Source organism: Capronia coronata (genome assembly GCF_000585585.1).
Source record: "Capronia coronata CBS 617.96 chromosome Unknown acBCG-supercont1.7, whole genome shotgun sequence".
Taxonomy (NCBI): Eukaryota; Fungi; Ascomycota; class Eurotiomycetes; order Chaetothyriales; family Herpotrichiellaceae; genus Capronia; species Capronia coronata.
In genome coordinates this window covers 1,394,390-1,414,529 of record NW_006912899.1, presented here as the reverse complement: position 1 = coordinate 1,414,529, position 20,140 = coordinate 1,394,390, and the positions used below count along the sequence as shown (strand labels likewise).

Below are 20,140 nucleotides of genomic sequence, written 5' to 3'. Positions count from 1 at the left end.
TGGTGCAGTGGTGCAGTAGTAATGGAGGGCAAGTAACTGCAGCGATGCGATTTGTGATGTGACCAGTGCAGTTGGAGCGCAGTTGCATGCCTTGGGCACTTTGAGCGACAGACGAAGCGTCTTAGGCGTATCCTCCGGGGGCTGGGGTCCCTAAGTCCTGCGCCCAACACCTACGTCAACCTCTCCAGAGGCGCCCTAAGGTTCCCACCGCCATCAACTGTTAAGGATTGTTGACACTGATGACAAACTACGAGTCCACCTAGTATCGCCTCACTACATACCTAGGTACTTATTTACTACCTCTTCACCACCTCTTATTAATCTTCTCCACTGTTGACCAATACAAAACTCATTGATCGATCTATTCTTTACTTCTTGCTTCACATACAAATGCTTGTTCGAAGAGCTGCAATAACCATGTTGAAGAGATACACCCGATCATGATGCACTACGATCCTCCCCGGACCCCTTCCTCCGTTACCGAGACGTGCTTAGCTGCAACTAATGATGCTGCCCCGAGGAGCGATGGAAAATGACGGCCATACCTATAAGGCTACTGCTTTTCTAGTGACAAGAGACACCGAGATGGCTATATGATCAACAGGTTGACCCACTGAGCTTGCTCAACGGCAGATGCACGTCCTTTATCTCATTCGAATCGGCATCGAATAATGAGTCGAATGATGGACCAAGAGACGGACCATAATACACCATGTTCTGCTTCACCAACGATAGACGGTCTGCTAAACAACGGCTACCGACGCTCGAGCAGCGGCTCTAACGCCTGGACCATGCTACTCGCCACGGGTAGCAGGTTGCCTACAACGATGACCCATGCTGTTCATAAGGATGTGGGTTCTCTCGGCTTGACCAGAGTTATGGTTACCGCATGCACAACTCATGGCTTGCATGGCTTCGATATCTGCTGTGTCTCGAAAGAACAAGAGAACTCACGCCTCCGCTTTCTGATATATTGTTCAAGCGTCTTCCGCCCTTCTCATTACTATCGAGGCCGCGCACTGGCAGGTTATTGAAAGCAATGACGTGTGGAACTCAACGGAGCGGTGCTTTCAACCTCCGGGTCGCCGACAATCTGCAGTATTAGGCTCGTTAAGCTGCATTTGGCATCTCGCCAACACGGTAGGTGAAGTATCTACTACTAGTACTACTACACCACTACACAATTACGAACCTGGAAGTCGTCATCCATCAAGTCCCATTCCCCCTCGTCCTGTCAATCCCAACATCGGATGGCCGACGACCCGGCGACAGAATAAGAAAAGGTTGTGGTGTCACAAGTTCAGACAAAAAGGTGCTGTTCCAGCGTACCTAGGTTTTACAGTGTTTGTACAGGCATATACCCACTCTTTCGGCGGAGGTCACCCTTCAATACCTAATCAATAGTGATTTTTGGGGCTCCCCAACTTATGCCTCGGGTACCACAATAGAACCATTGCGGGAGATGGTGCTCCAGGGTCCAGCCCGGCCTGTGCCAAAGAGTCCCCGTCTCGAGTTGCTTACCCAGCCCTCCCGGGACAAAGCTTTCCAATCGATCCTGTCAGGCATTGAGCCCGGGTATCATCAGGGGCCAACTACAAGCGATGAACTGCTTGTCCTCATGTGTTTCGGGACACACTTGCGAGAGCAACATGCTCAGAGATGGGGACTACCAATTCGCAATACTTCGACATTGTGTCCACCAGATCGGTCGTGTCGTCAGTCTCACACAGCGCGTGGTGCATATGGATGTTCAAGTTTGAGATCAAGAAATATGTCGCATACCAAAACCCAGAATCGTAAAAACACTGTCTTGTAAGTGTCTACTCTTCTTCTCGTTTCCCTTTGGCCCAGTCCCGCAGGACGTTCTTTCTGATCTTCCCAGTGCTTGTCTTGGGCAGCTCGGGTACGATCTCGACTTCCCGAGGCACCATAAACCTACTGATACCTGGATGATCTTTTGCCCACTTGATCACGTCGTCTCCAGTCACACTGGATCCGGGCTTCACAGTGATGAATGCCTTGGGTCTTTCCCCCCAATGACTATCGCTGACAGCGGCGACACCGCATTCGAGAATTTCCGGATGCGTGACAAATATGGACTCGAGAGCGACCGAAGAAATGTTTTCGCCTCCTGATAGGATGGTCAATTCAGCAAACACACAATATAAGAAGACGTATGGCTCACCAGAGATAATGATGTCCTTCGCACGATCAAGAATTTGGATCGCTCCGTCTGGATGCCACACGGCCAGATCGCCCGAGTGCAGCACACCACCAGCGAATAACTTTCTGGTGGCAGCTTCATCCTTGTAATATCCCCTAGCACAAATGTTACCGGCGAAGGCAATCTCGCCAATCTCCTTGCCGTTCTTTTCAACATCCAGAATCGTCCCTTCCGGTAGGTCGGTCTTAATGACCCTGACTGGCAGAGAAGTGACGATGCCGTGACCCTGGCGGGCCATTTTGGCATATTTGTCCTTGACGTTGGCGAAATCGTTCCATTCCGGCAAGATATAACCCTTTGTGATGGGCCCATATGTCTCGGTCAAGCCATAAACATGCACAGGGTGCAGGTTGAGATTGGTCATCTGTTCAAACAAATGTGCCGTCGGAGGACTGGCAGCCACCGTCACCCGGACAGGCTTGGGCAGTCTGACAGCATTTGAGTCTGCGCAGAGAAGCGTGTTGACTGTCGGAGCGGAGCAATAATGGGTGATGCCTTCATCTTTCAGCAAGCGCCAGATCTCGGGGTAATCGATTTTGCGGAGGCAGTAATGTGTCCCTCTCACCGCGGTCACGGCCCATGGATACGTCCATCCCATGGCATGGAACATTGGTAGCGTCCACAGGTACTTGCAACGTTCACCATCATGATACGAGAGACCGGACTCGATGACATTGGCCAATGCCGCTAGATATCCGCCTCGGTGAGTATATTCGACGCCCTTGGGACGAGCGGTGGTGCCTGATGTGTAGGCCAACGCGGTAACGGCGAGTTCATCCGCAGCCTGGGTTTCGAGCGCGTCCCACCCATGAGACCCTCTCGATGTGTCATACTGCAAGCCCTCAAGCACGGCTTCGTCGAAAGGACCGCACAATTGGCCTTGAATGGCATCGGTGTCGGTGTCGACGATCAAAGGTACATTGGGGTGGTTTACCTTGTAGTCGTCAAGCAGGTCGACGAATTCGGCATCGACGACAATGGCATCTGCGTCCGCATGGTCGAAGATATATGCAATGTCATCCTTCTTCAGCCGATAGTTGATGGCGATGTTGATAGCCCCAGCGGCGCCAATACCAAAGACGGCCTCGAGGAAGGCCGGAGTGTTGGTGCATAGGATGCCCACTCGCTTATACCCTTTCTTCTTGATGTAGTAAGCAAACCCGCGAGCTCGGTCGGCGAATTCAATGTACGTTCGACGAAGGATCTTGTCGTTGGCTGTTCGGTGGTAGATGGCGGGAGCGTTGGGTTCGATGGCTGCGGCGCGGGGAAGAAAGAAGGCCGGGGAGAGGGCGTGGTTGTTAAACCATGACGGGGTGCCCACGGTGTGGCCATCAATGGTCAGATCGTCGATGCTCTTGTTTTGTTGTTGCGAGCTCGAGCCGGGATGAAGGAAGTGGTTGGCCAAATTGCTCAGCCGAGTTTTGGGAGAGGACATGATTCCAGAACAGGATGCAGTTTGGGGGTGGAGATGAGGACGAGGGATGTTTTGCGGAGGTCGTCCGGTTCCAGTGCCGTTGGGGAGTGAGAGAGCACCAGGGACAGGGGTCAAAAAGGAGATGATATGTCGGGCAAGGTACATAGAGAGGTATGAGGTGTTATCCTCAAGATGGTATCTCTGGTGTTTTACCTGGCTTCTTATTATTAGTTCAATGGAATTGTTTCAGCACTGTCCGAGTCCGTCATTCTATCTTCGCCGCGGCTCATCTATGCAGTGCTCTCTCCGCCCGAGACTCGCCCAGCGCGGGGAAGATCGAGTCACTTTGATAATGGGGAAGCTTAAGCAGGTTAGAAGTCCCCTACCTACCTACCTAGGCAAGCGAGGGGAAGCTCTAGGGGCGCAGGCTGCCCAAGGAGCATAACTAATGCTGCTGCTCTGATTCGCCGAACAACCGGATTTTTGTTTTCTCTCTCTCTTGCTCCCTCGGTTGCTGGTCCTGCGTACGACCTACTAGTATCCCTGGAGTCCTTGTAGGCTCAGCATCCATGCCATCCCCATCGGTATCGTCCAAGCTGACTATAAAGCCGGCATGGCATTGCCGCCTTGTTCAAGTCGTCCTCGATCCTCCGTCGGCCCAAGCCAACCTGATCTCCCGTCCCAGAGAATCCCCTTCAAGCATATCCGAGAGACCAGAATGTTTCGATATTCTTGCCAGTATCTTCGTCAATGTAGGGCAACGGCTCTCTCAACGTCACGTTTTGTCCATGGATCTCGGCAATCTGCCCGGTCAACGAAGGATCGGACACAAGCTGTTGGACGCCTCTCGTCAGGGTCGACATTGGTGTGATGATCATCGGCTTGAACAATTCTTTGCTGGGAGCAATATTTGTTTCTGCAAAGAGGAGCAAATCAGTTCTATTTGTCAAAACCAAAAAGAGCACACTCACCAAGAACAGCAGGCGCCAGAGCATTGATCTGAATCGATTCTTTCAATAATGACCGTGCCAGTGACCGGACGAAGCCGATCACGCCAAACTTGGAGGCGGCATAGAGCGGCGCGACGGCGAATGGATACAGGCCGGCGTTGGAAGCTGTGCAGACGATAGTACCTTTCGATGCCGTCGCACCGCTGCCAGTGACAGCGTTCTTCTTGATATAGTGGATTGCCAATTTCACAGCTACCGACCATGGTCAGCATACGTGCATTACCTCGGTCGAAGCTTGCTCACTCACTGTATATGGTCCCTGTCAGGTTGACATCGAGAGTCTTAAGGATAGGTTTGGACGGTTTCTCTTCATCAACGATGAGCGTGCCTTCCCGGGAAATGCCGGCGTTGGCCATGACTACATCGATCCGTCCTTGTTCTTGATATACCTGCTCAAAGACACGAGCCAGCTCGTCCCATTGAAGAATGTCGGCCTTCTTGAACACGAATCCCGCCTCTGGAAACTCCGATGAGAGCTGCTGGACAATACTCGCGCCGTCCGGGTTGACATCCAGCACAGAGACGTGTGCTCCCTGCCCAGCAAAATGTCGGGTCATCGCAAGTCCGATGCCAGACGCACCTCCTGTTTAAACATTGAGCAACGTATATCTTTTGGTCTTCAACAACTTCTGGTATTAGACCGACTCATCACTCACCAGTCACGATCACGCTTTTCTTCTGGACCGCCATCTGGTACGTCTTCCAATCGCAGCAACTGGCGCTTAGATGTTGCAAGGCTCCACGGCCGTTCTAACCCGCCAACTCGGTCTCTTATCTATTTCTCGTGAAGAATGAGTCGTCCAGATGTAGTGCAGCGGCTTCTGTCAGTCTATCGGCTGGGGATCTTTGTTCTCGTTGCCCTTGAAACATGAACAAGTAGGCATCGAGAACGTCGAGCAAGAGTAGACAACCGTTCGGGAATGCCCCAACAGTCAGTCCGGGGAATTGGGGCATTTCCCCATGTGGGGTATAGCAAGGTTCAACCACAGCCTTGACAACCGGCTTTCGTTTTGTCTCTTCCCCCCAATTCCGCCATTCGGGATCAGAGCCGCTCGAGAAGTCATGGACCAAAGCGACATCCGATGGGGCCGGCACACTAGTCTCAAAGGTGTGGACGAGTTGCGGTGACCCGGTCCCCTCACAAGTACCTAGGAAAAGTACGATGACGGGCATGAAGGATTCAATCTGTACCATTCTGTTTGCCGAACCTTGCGGATTGGTCTTGTCATTCTGAAGAAGCAGACATCGCATCTATCTCAAGACGTGAGAGTCTGCCAGCGACTCTTCTGCATAAACATTCAATCCCTGAGGTCGCTATCGTCACTACCCGGCCCAAGTTTCAATCTACATCATGGCTCAAGTTGTGGTCGACCAGGCGACCCTTGATTCAGTCAAAGGCAAAGTAGTGGTTATTACAGGTAAGTCCCGTCTAACACTACGCTGAATCACTGAACTTATCGATCTTTGTAACGCCTTCATCATACTCCTGGCTATTCTCACGCTTGTACTGAATATCAATCAGGCGGCGCTCAGGGCATCGGTGCAGCAACCGTCACCGAGCTCTACCACTCCGGAGCGCATGTCTTCTTCGGCGACTGGAGCGAGGCGCATGGCTCGCAGCTTGCAGAGCAGCTACGCAGCTCCTCTCCTTCATCAGAGGGCAGCGTGACGTATCTCAAGGTCAATGTGCGAGACTATCAGTCACTCCTCTCGCTCTTCGACGCGGCGTACAACAAGTACAAACAGATCGATGTGGCCATCAGCTGTGCAGCAGTGGCGGAGCGACCGGGATATTGGGAGCCAGATAAGTTGAACTTACAGAGCGTGAGAGAGGTAAGTCTATCAGATCCAGCATGAGATTAGACCTTCTTAGCTCCAGAACGCCCTCCTACCTGATACAGTACCTCATTTCATCGATCTTCCTTAAAATCATTACCTTTGTTCTTCACTGAGGACTTCGAGACATGATACTTTACTAACCCAGTGACAACTTTGTTGTATCATAGCCACCGACTGGAATCACCGACGTACTCGACATCAACCTCAACGGCACAATGTACTTCACCCGACTGGCAGTGGCATACCTGAAAGAAAACCACACATTCGACCCAGAAAGTAGCACTCCCGAATCCATTGTCTCCTCGAAAGCCATCACCCTGGTCTCCTCCTTGGCCGGGTTCAAAGAGTCGCCTGGCCTGTTCGCCTATTCGGCGGCAAAACATGGTATTATGGGACTCATGCGATCACTAAGACCTTTTGCTCCACCAGTGTACGGGTTGAGGGTCAATGCTATATGTGCGTTTGTTTCCTTATACTTCGTGCCATATAGATCGTGGCAATGCTGCTGTTGCTCACTTGTTCTCTTCCTTTGTCCCAGACTTCACATGGAGCCGCAATGGATTGGGAACCGGTTCTGAGCGCTCTCTCATTCCGTGGCTACAACACCAACCATCCACCTCCTTTGATATCCCCTGCGTGAAGAATCCTTGCTCTACTAGACATATTCCACACCACCCGCTCGATTCAACTCCTTGCTATACATGGGCCTTGCTAACTTCATTCTCCAATTTCGTTACTATAGGTCCCTGGGCAACAGACACCCAAATCTTCTCCGGCGTCCATCAAGCGTGGGTCGATAACAACCTGCCACTCAACAAGCCCAGCGACGTGGCAAAGTATATCATCCAGGTCGGGGCCGACCCACGCACACATGGCAAGGCGCTTTTCGTGGCGGGTGGGGAGGCCGTCGACATCGAAGAAGGGCTGAACCGTCTGGAACCACAGTGGCTAGGGGAGAAGAATAGTCGCGCGTTGAGTGAGGGGCAGGCCATTCTTGGATTGGTGAGTCTCGACTATACTTTTGTTCCCTCGTATACAGCTTCGTGTTCGTTTTCTCTTTGTTATCTTCTCCCGGCGTTGGCAGTTGGCGACTCCGACTATCAAGATAAATTTGATTATACGCGCTGACCATGATGACTTGCTTACCATATTACAGGGCATGGACTGGGGCCATACGAAGAAGTCCTGACGCGGTTCTTCTGCACAAAATCACGAGGTGCAAGCAGGTTCTCAATGCGTGCTTGAGCCTGTATCGATGCTCACGCTGTCGTGGCGATATGATATCCACTACTTGAAATGGATTGTGTGGACAAGAAGTGAACCGAGTCACACAGAGTCTGGATTTATCGTGAAAGGATGGTAAGATTCAGGGACGGGCGCCGGTTTCACCTGTTCATATCTGTCTCTTGAACTACATAGGACATATAGGACTCAACATGCACATATCTCTGGCTCGATTGGGATGACGGTCAAACGGGCTTCCTGATTGAGACGCATGCAGTACTCTGATTGAGGAGAGCTTCTTCTCAACAACGTGCCGACTGCTTGTTTCAATCTCGTCCATGGTTCAGCTCTAGATATTAGATGGAGGACATCTTCTCAGTCTTTGTCGTCTTGATCAGTGGTCATATCGTACACAGTCCGTACTGTCTGCTAGTCATCATTACTCATTATTGCATTAGTTTCTTAGAGTCTCTAGATATGTCTAAGTCTATCTCAAAGCCAGTTCCTATCTCAGTCTCTCCTCGACGCTTTTGACATCCGCTGCCACTCCTACCTATCCTGCCTCGCCCCCACACTCACATGTATCGGGTCGGCATTGGCGACAGACTGACGCTGATTCTCCTCGTCACTATTGCGGAGCCTAACCCTCACGGGCGAAAGATTCTTCTCTTCGTCGTCGGCTGGCTCCACACCCGCAACCGCCACCGGAACAGGCCCGCTCGTAGCCTCAGCCAGATTCTTCTTCCTGATATCCCATCCGCCGCCCCAACCGACCCAGCCGTCCTCATACGGCCCCCTGGCCAGACAAACGAGAAAGGTCAACCCGACCAGGGCAACACTGAGACTCCCACTGGCGACCCAGCCACCGCGCTCATACAGCTTCGCACCGGCACTCGTGCCCGTCAGCTGGCCGGTAAAGGTCATGAGCATGAAAGCGGTATTGACGCGATTGCGGCCGTTCGGCTCGATGGCGGCAATGGCACTGCGATTGGCCACCTGGGTGATCTGCAGGCCCATGTCCAGGGTGAAGGCCTGGATGATGGGTCCGGCGACGGTATGTTTGCCACTGTAGGTGCCGACGACCACACCGACGAGATTGGCCACCAGCCCCACCAGACACGAGAACATGGGTGCGAACGGCTGGATCAGGTATTTCGCGTACAGCGGGCCCAGCAGGATGCCCGCGACGCCGATCAGCGCGAACAGCCCGATCACCACGGGACTGTAGCTGTAGGGCGGGTCGGCCAGGAGAAATGTGAGAGTCGTCCAGTAGCTCGTGAAGGCGGCCGAGATGCAGAAGCTGATGATGCCCGTTTGCACCAGCACGGCGTGTTTCTTGTACAGGAGCACAATCCCGCCGATCATCTTCACGTAGTTCAGTCCGTCCGGGTTGGTCGACGGGTAGTCCGGCATGAAGAGCCACAGGGCGCTCAGGATCAGGAATTGCAGGCCCAGCGCGATCCAGTACACGTCCCGCCACGACGTGTATTGCGTCACCACCCCGGAGAGGATGCGTGCGATCACGATCCCCAGAAGATTGCCCGACGTCACGATGCTGAGGGAGAGGGCGCGTTTGTGTGGCGGCGCGAGCTCCGCGACTAGTGGGAGCATCACCTGTGGGATGACGGTCGTGATGGCACACATGTATGAGATGGCGCAGAAGGCTGTGAAGGAACGGGTGAGGCAGAGACCGATCCTGTAAAAAGAAAAGACAATGTGAGTATTAGATGAGTATAAGGCGAGAAGGATCTCTGTCTTTTTGGTTGGAGGTTGGCTTGAGAAGGGGTGGGAACTGGGAGTAGGATTGGGACTGGGGCTGGGAATAGGAGTAGGAGTAGAATCCAGACTGCGGTTGGTAGGTAGTACTACTGGCCATGAACGGAATGTGTCGCGCGTACCACATAGTCGCCGTGAAGAAGATCAACACCAACGTCAAGGGCCGGCGTTTCAGAAGATCCCCCAACGGACACACAAACAGCAAGCCCGTCGCATAGCCGGCCTGCATCAACGTCGGGATGCGTGATACCGTCACATACGGCACGTCAAAGTCCCTGGCCAAAATATTCAGGATCGGATGGTTGTAGTAGAGATTGCCGACGGTGAAGGCGCCGGCGAACGCGAAGAGGACGTTATGCCAGACGGAAAAGACTGGAGGTTTCTGTGGGTTGTATCGACACCATGGCGGCATCCAAGTGAGCGTGTTGATTGTTCTGGTGGTCCATTTTGCCCCGGTCTTGGATCCGGAGAGTGAGATGGACCTCTTCTCATCCCCGTCGACCGCGAGCGCGTCATCGGTGGGGTTGACGGTCGACCATGCTGGCTCTTGTCGAGCTGTCTTTTCGTCCACCATCCCCCGGCACAGACAGATTTTCCCTCGAGGAGGAGTGTAAAGGAAAAGGAACGGTGGGAGTAGTGGAAGAAAGACAAAAGATATTAGGGAGATGTTGAGAAGATGTGATGGCTTCTTCGTATTTTATCGTATAAACGATCGGACTTTGTAGCGGGCCGCGGATTCTGGCTTCTTTTAGTCTTCGGAGATGATCGGCTCCACCAAACAAAACGCTGGAAGAAGTTGGGGAAGAAGAAGATCACGCCGATGATCCTGGAGGAGATGTTTCCATGATCGATGGGTAGGTATGTATGTCTCTGTTCGTCAGGGCGTTTCCCTGGGGCGACATGCTGTCGAAGCAAGCAAACATTGCATCTGCAGATGATGTACTGGTTAGGAGCTCACAGCGGGTTGCAGTGAGGAAGAGAAGAGAAGAGGTCCCACAGGTGGACGACAGGGATATTGATTGATTGCCGGACCGATGAGTGTATGACGCTGCTGACTGGCCTTCCGTTCTCCCCATGGAATATATAGTTCGTGGTTTGATGGATTCTACTGTAATGTGATGGATGTCGTGTGTTCCTGTATTTGTGTCTCGTCTGATGCTGTTGCTTGGAATGAACTTGGCATGGGCTTCCTCCTGCCACTCAACTCTTGCCCTTGTTCCTTGTCGAGGAGACACATCCTGCACATCCTACAAGGCAGAAGATGAGGCACGACGAGGAGAAAAGAAAGACGTTTATCGCTCTGTCCCTCCGTCATGGCATTAGAGGCTCTTATCAGCACGTGATGAGCTTAATAGTTTATCGATAACGGATAAGCCTCGCGTCAAGTTCGACCTCAACTTCAAGCTTCTTCCACTTCGTCTCATCTCAACCACTGGCACTGCATATCACAGTTCGTCGACAATTTAGCATAAAGCACATACGGATTTCTGAATGGTAGGTATATCTGAACACGACGACTCAATCAACAAGATACGATCCTGCCGCCTCCAGAGTGGGTTGTTTCTCCGACGTCACTGCTTAGGACCCCATTGACAATCAGGCTCCCTCCAAAGGCCTGTCCGCCGCGGCAGAGTCTGCAGTGGATGGAGGTAATCTGCTGCTCCCACGGCATCCGGTAGAGATGCGGCCTCCTGCCCTCGTTGCAGGCTTCTACACCTCTGAATTGCCTGTCAGCTGAGTAATACCTCAGAGCGCTGGTGCTTTTGCAGGCGCGTAATCATCGGTATGTCTGATATCACCACCTTCATGCTTACGGTAGGTGGATGGTTGGCCTTGACCGCCATCAGTATTCCGGTATATATGAAGCGCACTGGGAGTCGTACCTCTGGGTAGGCCAACGACCTTCCAGAAAAACCCTCCTCGGTACTCAACATGAATGTTACTTTTCTCACTACGCTCCTAGGCGCAGTCTCCATCGTGAGATATGCTCTCGGTATCTACTTCACCCAGACTCCAGCAACATTCATATGCCTTGCGGCATTTCTGCACCTCTTTCTACTTCTAGTCTGCCTGATTTGGCTATCACCGCGCTTAAGTCCTCTTCGGAAACTTCCCCTGGCGGCCCAAGGTCCATGGTGGAAGACGTTCCTACTCGAACCCCTACCCGTTGACCTGGAGCGCTTCATCAACGAAACTCCCAATGATGGGCTTATCCGTTACTTTGGTGTTTTCCATGGCGAACGACTGCTGATCACTAAACCCCAAGGTGTTAAGGAGATGACTCTTCTGCATGCTTACAACTTCAACAAGGTCGCTGTCGCCAAAAAGCTCATTGGACACATCACAGGCCGGGGACTCGTTGTCGTTGATCAGGAGGAACATAAGGTATGGAGATCCCTTGTCACTAATACGGTTGGCTTGCTTGCTTACACTGCTGGACAGCGTCAACGGAAGTCCCTGAACCCGGCCTTCAAGTTCAAGTACATCAAGAACCTCTTCCCAAGGTTTTGGTATCACACCACACAATTGGTCAATTCCTTAGAGAAAGACCTCCACAAGGATGGTAATCTGTCTTCATTTGCTACAATTGATGTCGATCGCTGGATGATGCGTGCCACCCTCGACATTATAGCTGCCACTGGATTCGGGGTCAATGTCAACGCCATCCAGAATCCCGACGGCGAGCTCGCCAGAGCCACCCCTCTGGCCAACTCGACTGACCCCCGCGCCTCCTTTTTCCGACTGCTGGCGTTCCTGCTTCCTCAGTGGCTGTATTTTCGCATGCCCATGGCAAGACGGTACGAAATTGACCGCATCAACAAAGCCCTCAACGATGCCGTTTTGCCACTCATCAAATCCCGAAGAGCCGCGGTTGCAGAGAAGCAAACGCTTCTCGTCAGCGCCGACGTGGAAAAGTCTCCCTCCAAAATTGAAGAGTTTGCCGAGACGGACGTCATTTCCACTCTTCTTCGATTCCCACAGCCTCTCTCGGACACAGAACTAGTGGCCCAGTCAGCAACACTCTTAGCAGCCGGTCAAGATACGACTTCCGTTGCGACGACATGGGCGTTATACCTCCTAGCACGCCATCCACAAGTACAGTCCATCTTACGTGCAGAAATCCATGGTCACCTCCCAGCGCCTGATTCGGACGAGCCAGTCGACGCGGCACTCATTGAATCTCTTCCATACTTAGCTGCTGTCAGCAACGAGACACTCCGGCTGTATCCTCCTGCACCGATCATTCGAAGAGAAGTTGTCAAGCCTGGCACTGTCATTCTGGGACAACTCCTACCAATTGGGACGATCGTGGCAGCCAGCGTCTGGGGCACCCACCGCGCGAAAGCCGTGTGGGGTGCCGATGTGAAGGACTTCCGACCCGATCGGTTTCTACAATATGGACAAGATGGAAAGATGAGATTTGATGCCCATGGTAGTCTGCATGGGGAAGAAGCGGCCTACAGCTTCATCCCCTTCGGAGCTGGTGTCAGGAGTTGTATTGGTGAACGATTTGCCAGAGGCGAGTTTGCAACCTTGTTGGCAGGACTCATTGGGACATTTGAATGGGCACTTGTCGATCAACCGCCAGACACCGCAGAGGATATCAAGCTGAACTTTGGCATTGTCACCAAACCCCAAGGCGGGTTGTCATTGCGTGTGAGGAAGGCGGACGGCTGGTGAGCCGAGCATCGAGCCGTACTGGCCAGATCGAGTCCTGCAACAGACGAGTTCAACCTGGCTCGGATCACAATACCGGGGCTGTCCCGTTCGACTTCGAACAGCGGCTTATCGAACTAGTGCCAGATTCACCATGGCCGAATCCACAAGGTTTGGATGCGCTTTGACAACATATCGACCTTCCTGAAACGCCACCGTCCACTCGAGCTCTTTTCATTCTGTCATCATTTTCCCAGCAGTTGACAAGCGCCAAACTCTCTCCGGGTGTAAGCCGCGGATATCTTCCCAGATCATGTCAACAAACCACTCTGACGCTACTTGATAACTCGCCTTCCACTAGCAGCGGAGAATCATTCATCCATTCAACGTTTTACACGTGATGGTGTTGCGAGCTTCCTTATTCGACCTAGACTTGCCCATACCCCTGATCGATTCACCCCTTGGCAACCATTTGATCGTCCTGAGTGGCAGCCTCGCAGATCACCGCGACCACCTTTCACCTCCGCTCTCCAGGAAAGAAATTTCTCCGGAATCTCACCCAGGCGGGTCAGAAATGATACTAGTCCTAGTATGGCGCCGGAGATCCACGATATCGCAACGGTTTGTGAGGCTATCGTCTAGGCGAGGCCAGTCAGCCCTTGATACGAAGGCCTCATCGAATCATGCTAGGTCTTTTATCGCCATGGCAGGATTGCCTCCTGACGCGATCAGTTCCTGTTACCCATGGTACAAGGTCAGATGCAGTCTCTATCTTGGACCCTGCAAACGATTGGCCGGCTCCAGCCACCGGCCTTGTCAGTCGTTATCATAAATCTATCTATCTATCAGAAGTGATTACATCCAAGGGTCAAGTCGTTCCTATATGAGCTCATCCTTCTCCCTGGTCCAGATTTCTTGTTGTTCGTTATCAGTCGTGCTCGGTTCTGTCTGTGATCGTATCTTACCATGTCGGACACTGTGTCGACCGTTCTGCCGCAAGGCGTTGGCTATGGCGTCGTTGTGGGCGTCGGCTTCTTCTTTACTGTGGTGATGATCGGTATCTCTGCGTTGCAGGTAGGATCATAGATATCCTCCCGAAAGAGTACTTGCTGAATCATTCAGAACCGATACACAAATTTCAGTACAAGATCTACAGAAGAGTTCAACACCGCCAGTCGAAGCGTCAAGCCTGGTCTGATTGCGGCTGGTATAGTGTCTGCATGGACTTGGGCAGCTACCCTCCTCCAGAGTAGCACTGTCGCCTACACTTACGGTGTAGCAGGACCGTTCTGGGCAAGCATATCTTCCATACATCTGTCTTCTTCTACACCACCTAGCTAACCAGTCTCCAGTACGCCGCCGGTGCCACGGTCCAGATCCTGATGTTCTCCATCCTCGCCTGCAAGACCAAGATGAATGCTCCTCGGTGCCACACATACCTTGAGATCATCCAAGTACGCTATGGCACGCTGGCCCACTGTGTCTTCATCTTCTTTGCTCTCGTCACCAATGTCCTGGTCGGGTCGCAACTCTTGCTAGGCGGATCTGCTGTCGTTACGACCCTGACCGGCATGAACGTCTATGCAGCGATTTTCCTGATCCCACTTGGCGTCGTGGCGTATGTGCTCATGGGCGGCCTTCGAGCCACTTTCCTCTGTGAGTAGAAAACAAAACCACCGTTCTTGTGTCTGGCGTACAACACCTCACTAACAAGGCTGATTATCAGGCGACTACTCACACACTTTGATTCTGATGGTCATCATCCTCTACTTCATGTTCGAGGTGTACGTGTCCGACGACCTGATCGGGTCGCCTGCGCGAATGTACGAGCTGCTCAAGAAAGCTGCCAACCTTCGCCCCGTGGACGGGAACCAACACGGGTCTTACCTGACCCTGAAATCAAACAACGCTCTCATATTCGGTGTGATCCAGCTCTGTTCCGGCAGCGGCACCGTCTTTCTAGACCAGGCTTACTGGCAACGAGCAATCGCATCTCGCCCTACGACCGCGGTGCGCGCCTATATCCTCGGCGGTCTCGCGTGGTTTGCGATCCCCTTCGGCTTCGCCACGACATTGGGTCTCGCGGCCGTCGCGTTGACAGACAACCCAGCGTTCCCAACATATCCCAACGCGCCCTCGCCGAGTCAGATCTCCGCCGGCCTCGCTCCAGCCTTTTCGGCCAGTGCTCTGCTCGGCAAGTCCGGCGCCGTGGCGCTCCTAATCACGCTCTTCATGGCCGTCACATCCTGCGCGTCGGCCGAGCTGATCGCCGTATCCTCGATCCTCACATTCGACGTCTACAAAGCATATATCAAGCCCACCGCGACACCGCAGAACCTGATCTTTATGGCTCACGTCAACGTCGCTGTCTTCGGCCTAACCATGGCCGTCTTCGCTATTATCTGGAACGTGATCGGTATCGACCTCGGCTGGCTGTTCCTGGTGATGGGTTTGTTGATAGGCGGCGCTGTCTTCCCTGTGGCGTTCGCCATAACGTGGAAAGGCCAGACGCGCGCAGGAGCCGTGGCCGGCGCGGTCTCCGGTCTCGCCGTCGGCCTGGCTGCCTGGCTGGCCGAGGCGCAAGTCTACTACGGCGAACTGACGCTCGCGTCTACGGGCTCCAATTACGCCACTTTAGCTGGCAACCTGGCCGCCATCATGACCGGGCTGATCGTTTCTGTCTCAGTCTCTCTCATCAAACCGGATAACTACGACTGGACCGCCACGCGCGCCATCAATCTGGAACACGCACACACGTTTGACGCGGAAGAGGTCGTCGCCGACGAGTCCAGTCGGTCCAGCACCCCCGATGAAGCGGTCAAATCTGGCGGAGAAACACCACAGACACAGACACAGACACAGACACAAATAGCTTCATCGACTCCTCCCGCCTCTGTTCCAGACGAGAAACACGTCGTGACCAAAGACGACAGAGGTCACGGTTATCGACGCCGCAGTTCCACCACCTCCCCCGCCCGTCGTCGATCCTCGGTGATCCGCACCGACGAGGAACGCCAAATGTCCATCGACGCGGCGCTCGAAGACGACCCGTCGTCACCGGCGCTCCGCTCGGCGTTCAAGCTCGCGTGTATCTCGTCCTTCGTGCTGCCTTTTATCATGGACTTTCTGATCCCGATCCCCATGTTCCTCAGCCACTATATCTTCTCGGAACACTTCTTCACCGCGTGGATCGTGATCAGTTTCCTGTGGGTGTTTGGATCCGCGTTGATTTCGGTGATCCTGCCCGTTTGGGAGACGAGGATGTTCTTTGCCCAGTTGTTCACTGAGGTTATGGGGGATATTAGGGGAGGAAAAGGAAGAAAAAAGGAGAAAGGGGGACGGGGACGGGGACTGTGATATGAGAAGTTGATAAATGGGAAGAGAGTGTATGGGGGGGTAAGCTAGGAACTGAGGATGTCCCTTTTCTTTTTCTCCCTCTCTTCCTCTTACTGTTTTACTCTTACTCTTGCTCCTACTCCTACTCTCACTCTCACTATTACTCTCACTCACATATATAGAATGCAAAGTGCCCTCGTGGACACTTAGAGATAGAATGTTTTGATGGTTCATTATTGAGCGATCGGTGTTTAGTGTTTAGTGTCTTGACATAACTTCCGGGCTCTTAAAGCTAGATTTTCACCTACAATACTTATATCTCTGAAAGACTGAAACATGAAATCAAAAGGAACCATGCAATCGCCTAAAGTAAGTAGTTATTAAGTCTTATTGAATAGAGTGACAAAAGACAAGAGACAAGAGATAGTAGTAATAGTGTTGCTGGTAGTAATGGTTGGATGGTCCACACCTGGTGGACCTGACTTAGGTAAGCAAGGCTGTCAAGACTTCAGGGGATATGGAATATGGGGATACATATTTCCATGATCGGATACTAGGGAGGCTGCTATGCTGCCCAACTGCTCGCTGCCTAACTACCTAGTATCTACTACCTCCTGCCTCCTGCCTCCTATCTCTAAGATGAACATCCCATCCCCGAACAGAACAGCGTGTGTAAAAACAGATGGAAGATAAAAGTGCATAACAGGCTTAAGTGGTAGGTAGGAAGGAGATCGGTCGTCGCCTGGTTGTGGGTTTCTGCTTTTGACATTTCGGCTACTAGTATTCCAGTATCATAGTAGTTCAAGTTCCTCATCTACAGTACGACGATTTGGATCTTGTTCACTAGAAACAAGACAAAGCAGAAAAACAAATCCGATCATATGCTAGGTTTTGATGTTTTTTCTTCATTGGTTCTCTTCTCAACACTAGACTTGACAGTCTAGACAGTCTCTCTTCACACTCCTCCCCTCTCTATCTGCTGTCTGCTCTTTGCAACTGCTCACGCCAGCTCTATATGGAATATCCTGGGTGAACATCGACTGCGCTAGATACATCGATCCCTCTCCACCTCAGTTGGGAGAGGTCAATGCAGATGATCTAGCCGCCATGTGAGCAAAAGTAAAATCATTTCTGATTCGGGCCCGAATCAACAGCGATTCAGTTTGGTCTTTTCAAGAATCCGAAAACTCCATCTGGATTTCATTTTCATTTTTTCTTTCCGCCCTTTCAAATGAGTGTCGTCATATACTTCAATGTGCTGAAGTTGCTGCATGTCGCAAGTCGTTGCTGCTATCGTGTTTCCTCAAAGGGAGCGTCGTGTCGTTAGTCGTGACATAAACAAAAAACAGAGAACAAATTGCAATGATTTGACGCCGAGCTGACTCGTCCATTAGACATCTGATATATCAAGTATCAGATCGTTGAAACGGGACTGGCTCCCAATTGCGACAAAGAGCTTTTGAATCGGAAGTCGTGTCTAATGGTATCGGTAACATCTTCTCGATCAGGCCTGTGAGAGAAGCCATGTAGTCGTCCCATAGCGCCGCCAATCTGAAAAGACCTTGAAGATTTGTACAGCCAAAGAAAAATGTTTGTACAAGGTCGGCACGACGGGTAGTTGTACATTCAAGAGCGGAAAATGTCAGTCAGGATTTTGATGAGGTTACGCTTGTGCGGTAGTAGAGGAGAACTCCCTGACTCCACGCCTCTGCCGGGGACGGTCAATGCGCGAGGTCGCGCTACCGTCATGGGTCCAACAATCTCTCCATCCCCGAGTCTTGGAAACTTGCCGCTCTTGTCGTCGATGACCGGTAGAACAACCTTGTTGGCGGGCTTCTCGAGAACCGAACTTGACGCGGCCGAGTCTGGCACATCCAACTCGCCATCGCTCAAGCGAGTCAGAACAGGAGCGAGAGCCGTCCGCATCAGCGTGTGTTGTTTCTTCCAGGCTTCGTCAACAGCTGCCCACTTCTCCTCGGTAAGTTTGTACACTTTGGAAGTCGATCCATAGTGTTCGGCGGTCCGGGTGATGTGCCTGGCATAGTTGGTGCGAGCTTGGTCCCAGTTGTTGCGAAATTCGGTGTATGATTCCAAGTCAATGACTTCCGGAACATATGGCTCGGGGTAGATGGTGAAGTTGGCATGACCCAATCGAACAGCCCACGGGTCGGAAAAATCATCCTGGAGTTGCATGGCCGGGATGTCACCAAAAGGCGCGCTGGTCATGGTGTTTGTGCGAGACCGGTTGTGCATCGAGACCATCGACGGCTTAGTTGAGAGAGACGGTGACGGAATGCATGACAGCGAGCCTTCCACGGACGTCCTCGAGCTCATCATGGAAGATGTGGGTGCGATGGCAGGTGATTGAAGAGGAGACTGGACCGGGGCCTCTTTCTTCTCAAGCTCGGTCAGAATGGGGGGTAATAATGGCGTGGTCGCTTGACATGGCTCTTCTTCCTCCTCTGCAGGCTTTTGTTCGATGTCGATGGCGCGGGTTTCCGCTTCCGCTTCCAACCAGAGTTCACTTGTTTCCGGGATCACTGGAGACGAACAGACCAAGCTCTCGTGCTTCGATATGACACTCAGGACCGGACTGCGAACTTGCGACGATTTGAAAGATCCGGACCGAGACACGGGAGAGTCGATGTGGGTGGCGATGGACAGTTGCGGTCCTGGAGCAGATCGATTCTTCCAACGTCGTGAGATCGAGCCGAACTTACTGCTGAAACGGTGACGATTGACGGCCACGGGCTGTTCTAATGATTTCCGTCGTTTGAATATACCCAGCCCAGAGGCCTGCGCATACCACTCGTCGCCTTCTTCCAAGCTCCAATCGTGTTGTCGTCCAGGGGAGCTTGGTGGGGAAGAGTGGACGTGGTGAGTAGCGAAAGCCTTGTCGCAGTCACTCCAGTCATACGTTCTGTCGCTGACCAAAGTGTACCCTTCGAACTCCTCTCTCTCATGAGGTTCCTCCGTCACATCTTCCAACCTTTTCGGGCCCCCGTAGATGTCAAGCGATTCTCGTGGTATTGGGGACGAGGCAATCGACGAGTTGGAGCCGCGTGACGAGTGACCCTTGGAGAACATTGATGTGGTGGGTGAGGATAGATTGACTGAGGATGTCGAAGAATGAGCGGCGTGCGCATTCGCAGCAGAAGGGTATGGATTATGATTATCCATGGTGATCTGGTCCGAGGTTGATCGGACAATACGTATTATTCGTAGATGTGAACGAGTGTGTGGGAAGACCCAAGTAGAAGTATGCGAAGAAGCGAAGGGAACAGGGGAATCGTCGACTGGTCTGGGTCACAGTCGGACAGCTACGCGCATGATGGCTGGTAGTCGGTCGTTGCGAGAATGGTGCAGTGTACGCGAGTCGAGTCGAGTCGATGTGAGCTGTTTGTTTGTATAGCAGTGACAACGTGTTCGACGAGGCCTGAGCTTGCTGGTGACAAACACGACGCAGGCGAGAAGTTGGTCCAGGTTTCGTGTGGTGTGTTGGTGTTGGTGTTGGAGTCTGCGGTCGGTCAAGCCGTGATGGAACCAGTCACGTTTGGCCGAGGTTGCTTGGTGGTTGAGCCTGTTTGCCAGTGTGCCATCAGTCGAGTGCCATGTGTACAAGGTAGAGAGAGAAGGAATGCAATCAAGGAGCGCCAGAGT

At 52.5% G+C, this 20,140-nt stretch overlaps 7 protein-coding genes across 7 annotated transcripts; 3 read left to right on the top strand and 4 right to left on the bottom strand.

Moving 5' to 3' along the window:
- Window positions 1-1,820: 1,820 nt before the first annotated feature.
- Window positions 1,821-3,659, bottom strand: A1O1_08070 (uncharacterized protein; the record flags this gene model as incomplete). The annotated part of the gene is made up of 2 exons (XM_007728933.1): window positions 1,821-2,131; window positions 2,186-3,659. The coding sequence occupies 2 exons, from the start codon at window positions 3,657-3,659 to the stop codon at window positions 1,821-1,823; spliced, it is 1,785 nt and encodes a 594-aa protein (XP_007727123.1).
- Window positions 3,660-4,333: 674 nt separating this feature from the next.
- On the bottom strand, window positions 4,334-5,205 carry A1O1_08069 (uncharacterized protein; the record flags this gene model as incomplete). Its single annotated transcript, XM_007728932.1, has 3 exons — window positions 4,334-4,554; window positions 4,610-4,840; window positions 4,896-5,205. The coding sequence occupies 3 exons, from the start codon at window positions 5,203-5,205 to the stop codon at window positions 4,334-4,336; spliced, it is 762 nt and encodes a 253-aa protein (XP_007727122.1).
- Window positions 5,206-5,999: 794 nt separating this feature from the next.
- Window positions 6,000-7,676, top strand: A1O1_08068 (uncharacterized protein; the record flags this gene model as incomplete). The annotated part of the gene is made up of 5 exons (XM_007728931.1): window positions 6,000-6,066; window positions 6,171-6,481; window positions 6,655-6,943; window positions 7,230-7,489; window positions 7,644-7,676. The coding sequence occupies 5 exons, from the start codon at window positions 6,000-6,002 to the stop codon at window positions 7,674-7,676; spliced, it is 960 nt and encodes a 319-aa protein (XP_007727121.1).
- Window positions 7,677-8,260: 584 nt separating this feature from the next.
- Window positions 8,261-10,061, bottom strand: A1O1_08067 (uncharacterized protein; the record flags this gene model as incomplete). Its single annotated transcript, XM_007728930.1, has 2 exons — window positions 8,261-9,407; window positions 9,610-10,061. 2 exons carry the CDS (start codon window positions 10,059-10,061, stop codon window positions 8,261-8,263), a joined length of 1,599 nt encoding a protein of 532 aa, XP_007727120.1.
- A 1,358-nt stretch (window positions 10,062-11,419) lies between these two features.
- A1O1_08066 (uncharacterized protein) lies at window positions 11,420-13,168 on the top strand (the record flags this gene model as incomplete). Its single annotated transcript, XM_007728929.1, has 2 exons — window positions 11,420-11,872; window positions 11,930-13,168. 2 exons carry the CDS (start codon window positions 11,420-11,422, stop codon window positions 13,166-13,168), a joined length of 1,692 nt encoding a protein of 563 aa, XP_007727119.1.
- Window positions 13,169-14,110: 942 nt separating this feature from the next.
- Window positions 14,111-16,501, top strand: A1O1_08065 (uncharacterized protein; the record flags this gene model as incomplete). The annotated part of the gene is made up of 4 exons (XM_007728928.1): window positions 14,111-14,218; window positions 14,267-14,430; window positions 14,490-14,800; window positions 14,871-16,501. The coding sequence occupies 4 exons, from the start codon at window positions 14,111-14,113 to the stop codon at window positions 16,499-16,501; spliced, it is 2,214 nt and encodes a 737-aa protein (XP_007727118.1).
- Window positions 16,502-18,106: 1,605 nt separating this feature from the next.
- A1O1_08064 (uncharacterized protein) lies at window positions 18,107-19,660 on the bottom strand (the record flags this gene model as incomplete). The annotated part of the gene is made up of 1 exon (XM_007728927.1): window positions 18,107-19,660. The coding sequence occupies one exon, from the start codon at window positions 19,658-19,660 to the stop codon at window positions 18,107-18,109; it is 1,554 nt and encodes a 517-aa protein (XP_007727117.1).
- Window positions 19,661-20,140: the final 480 nt, after the last annotated feature.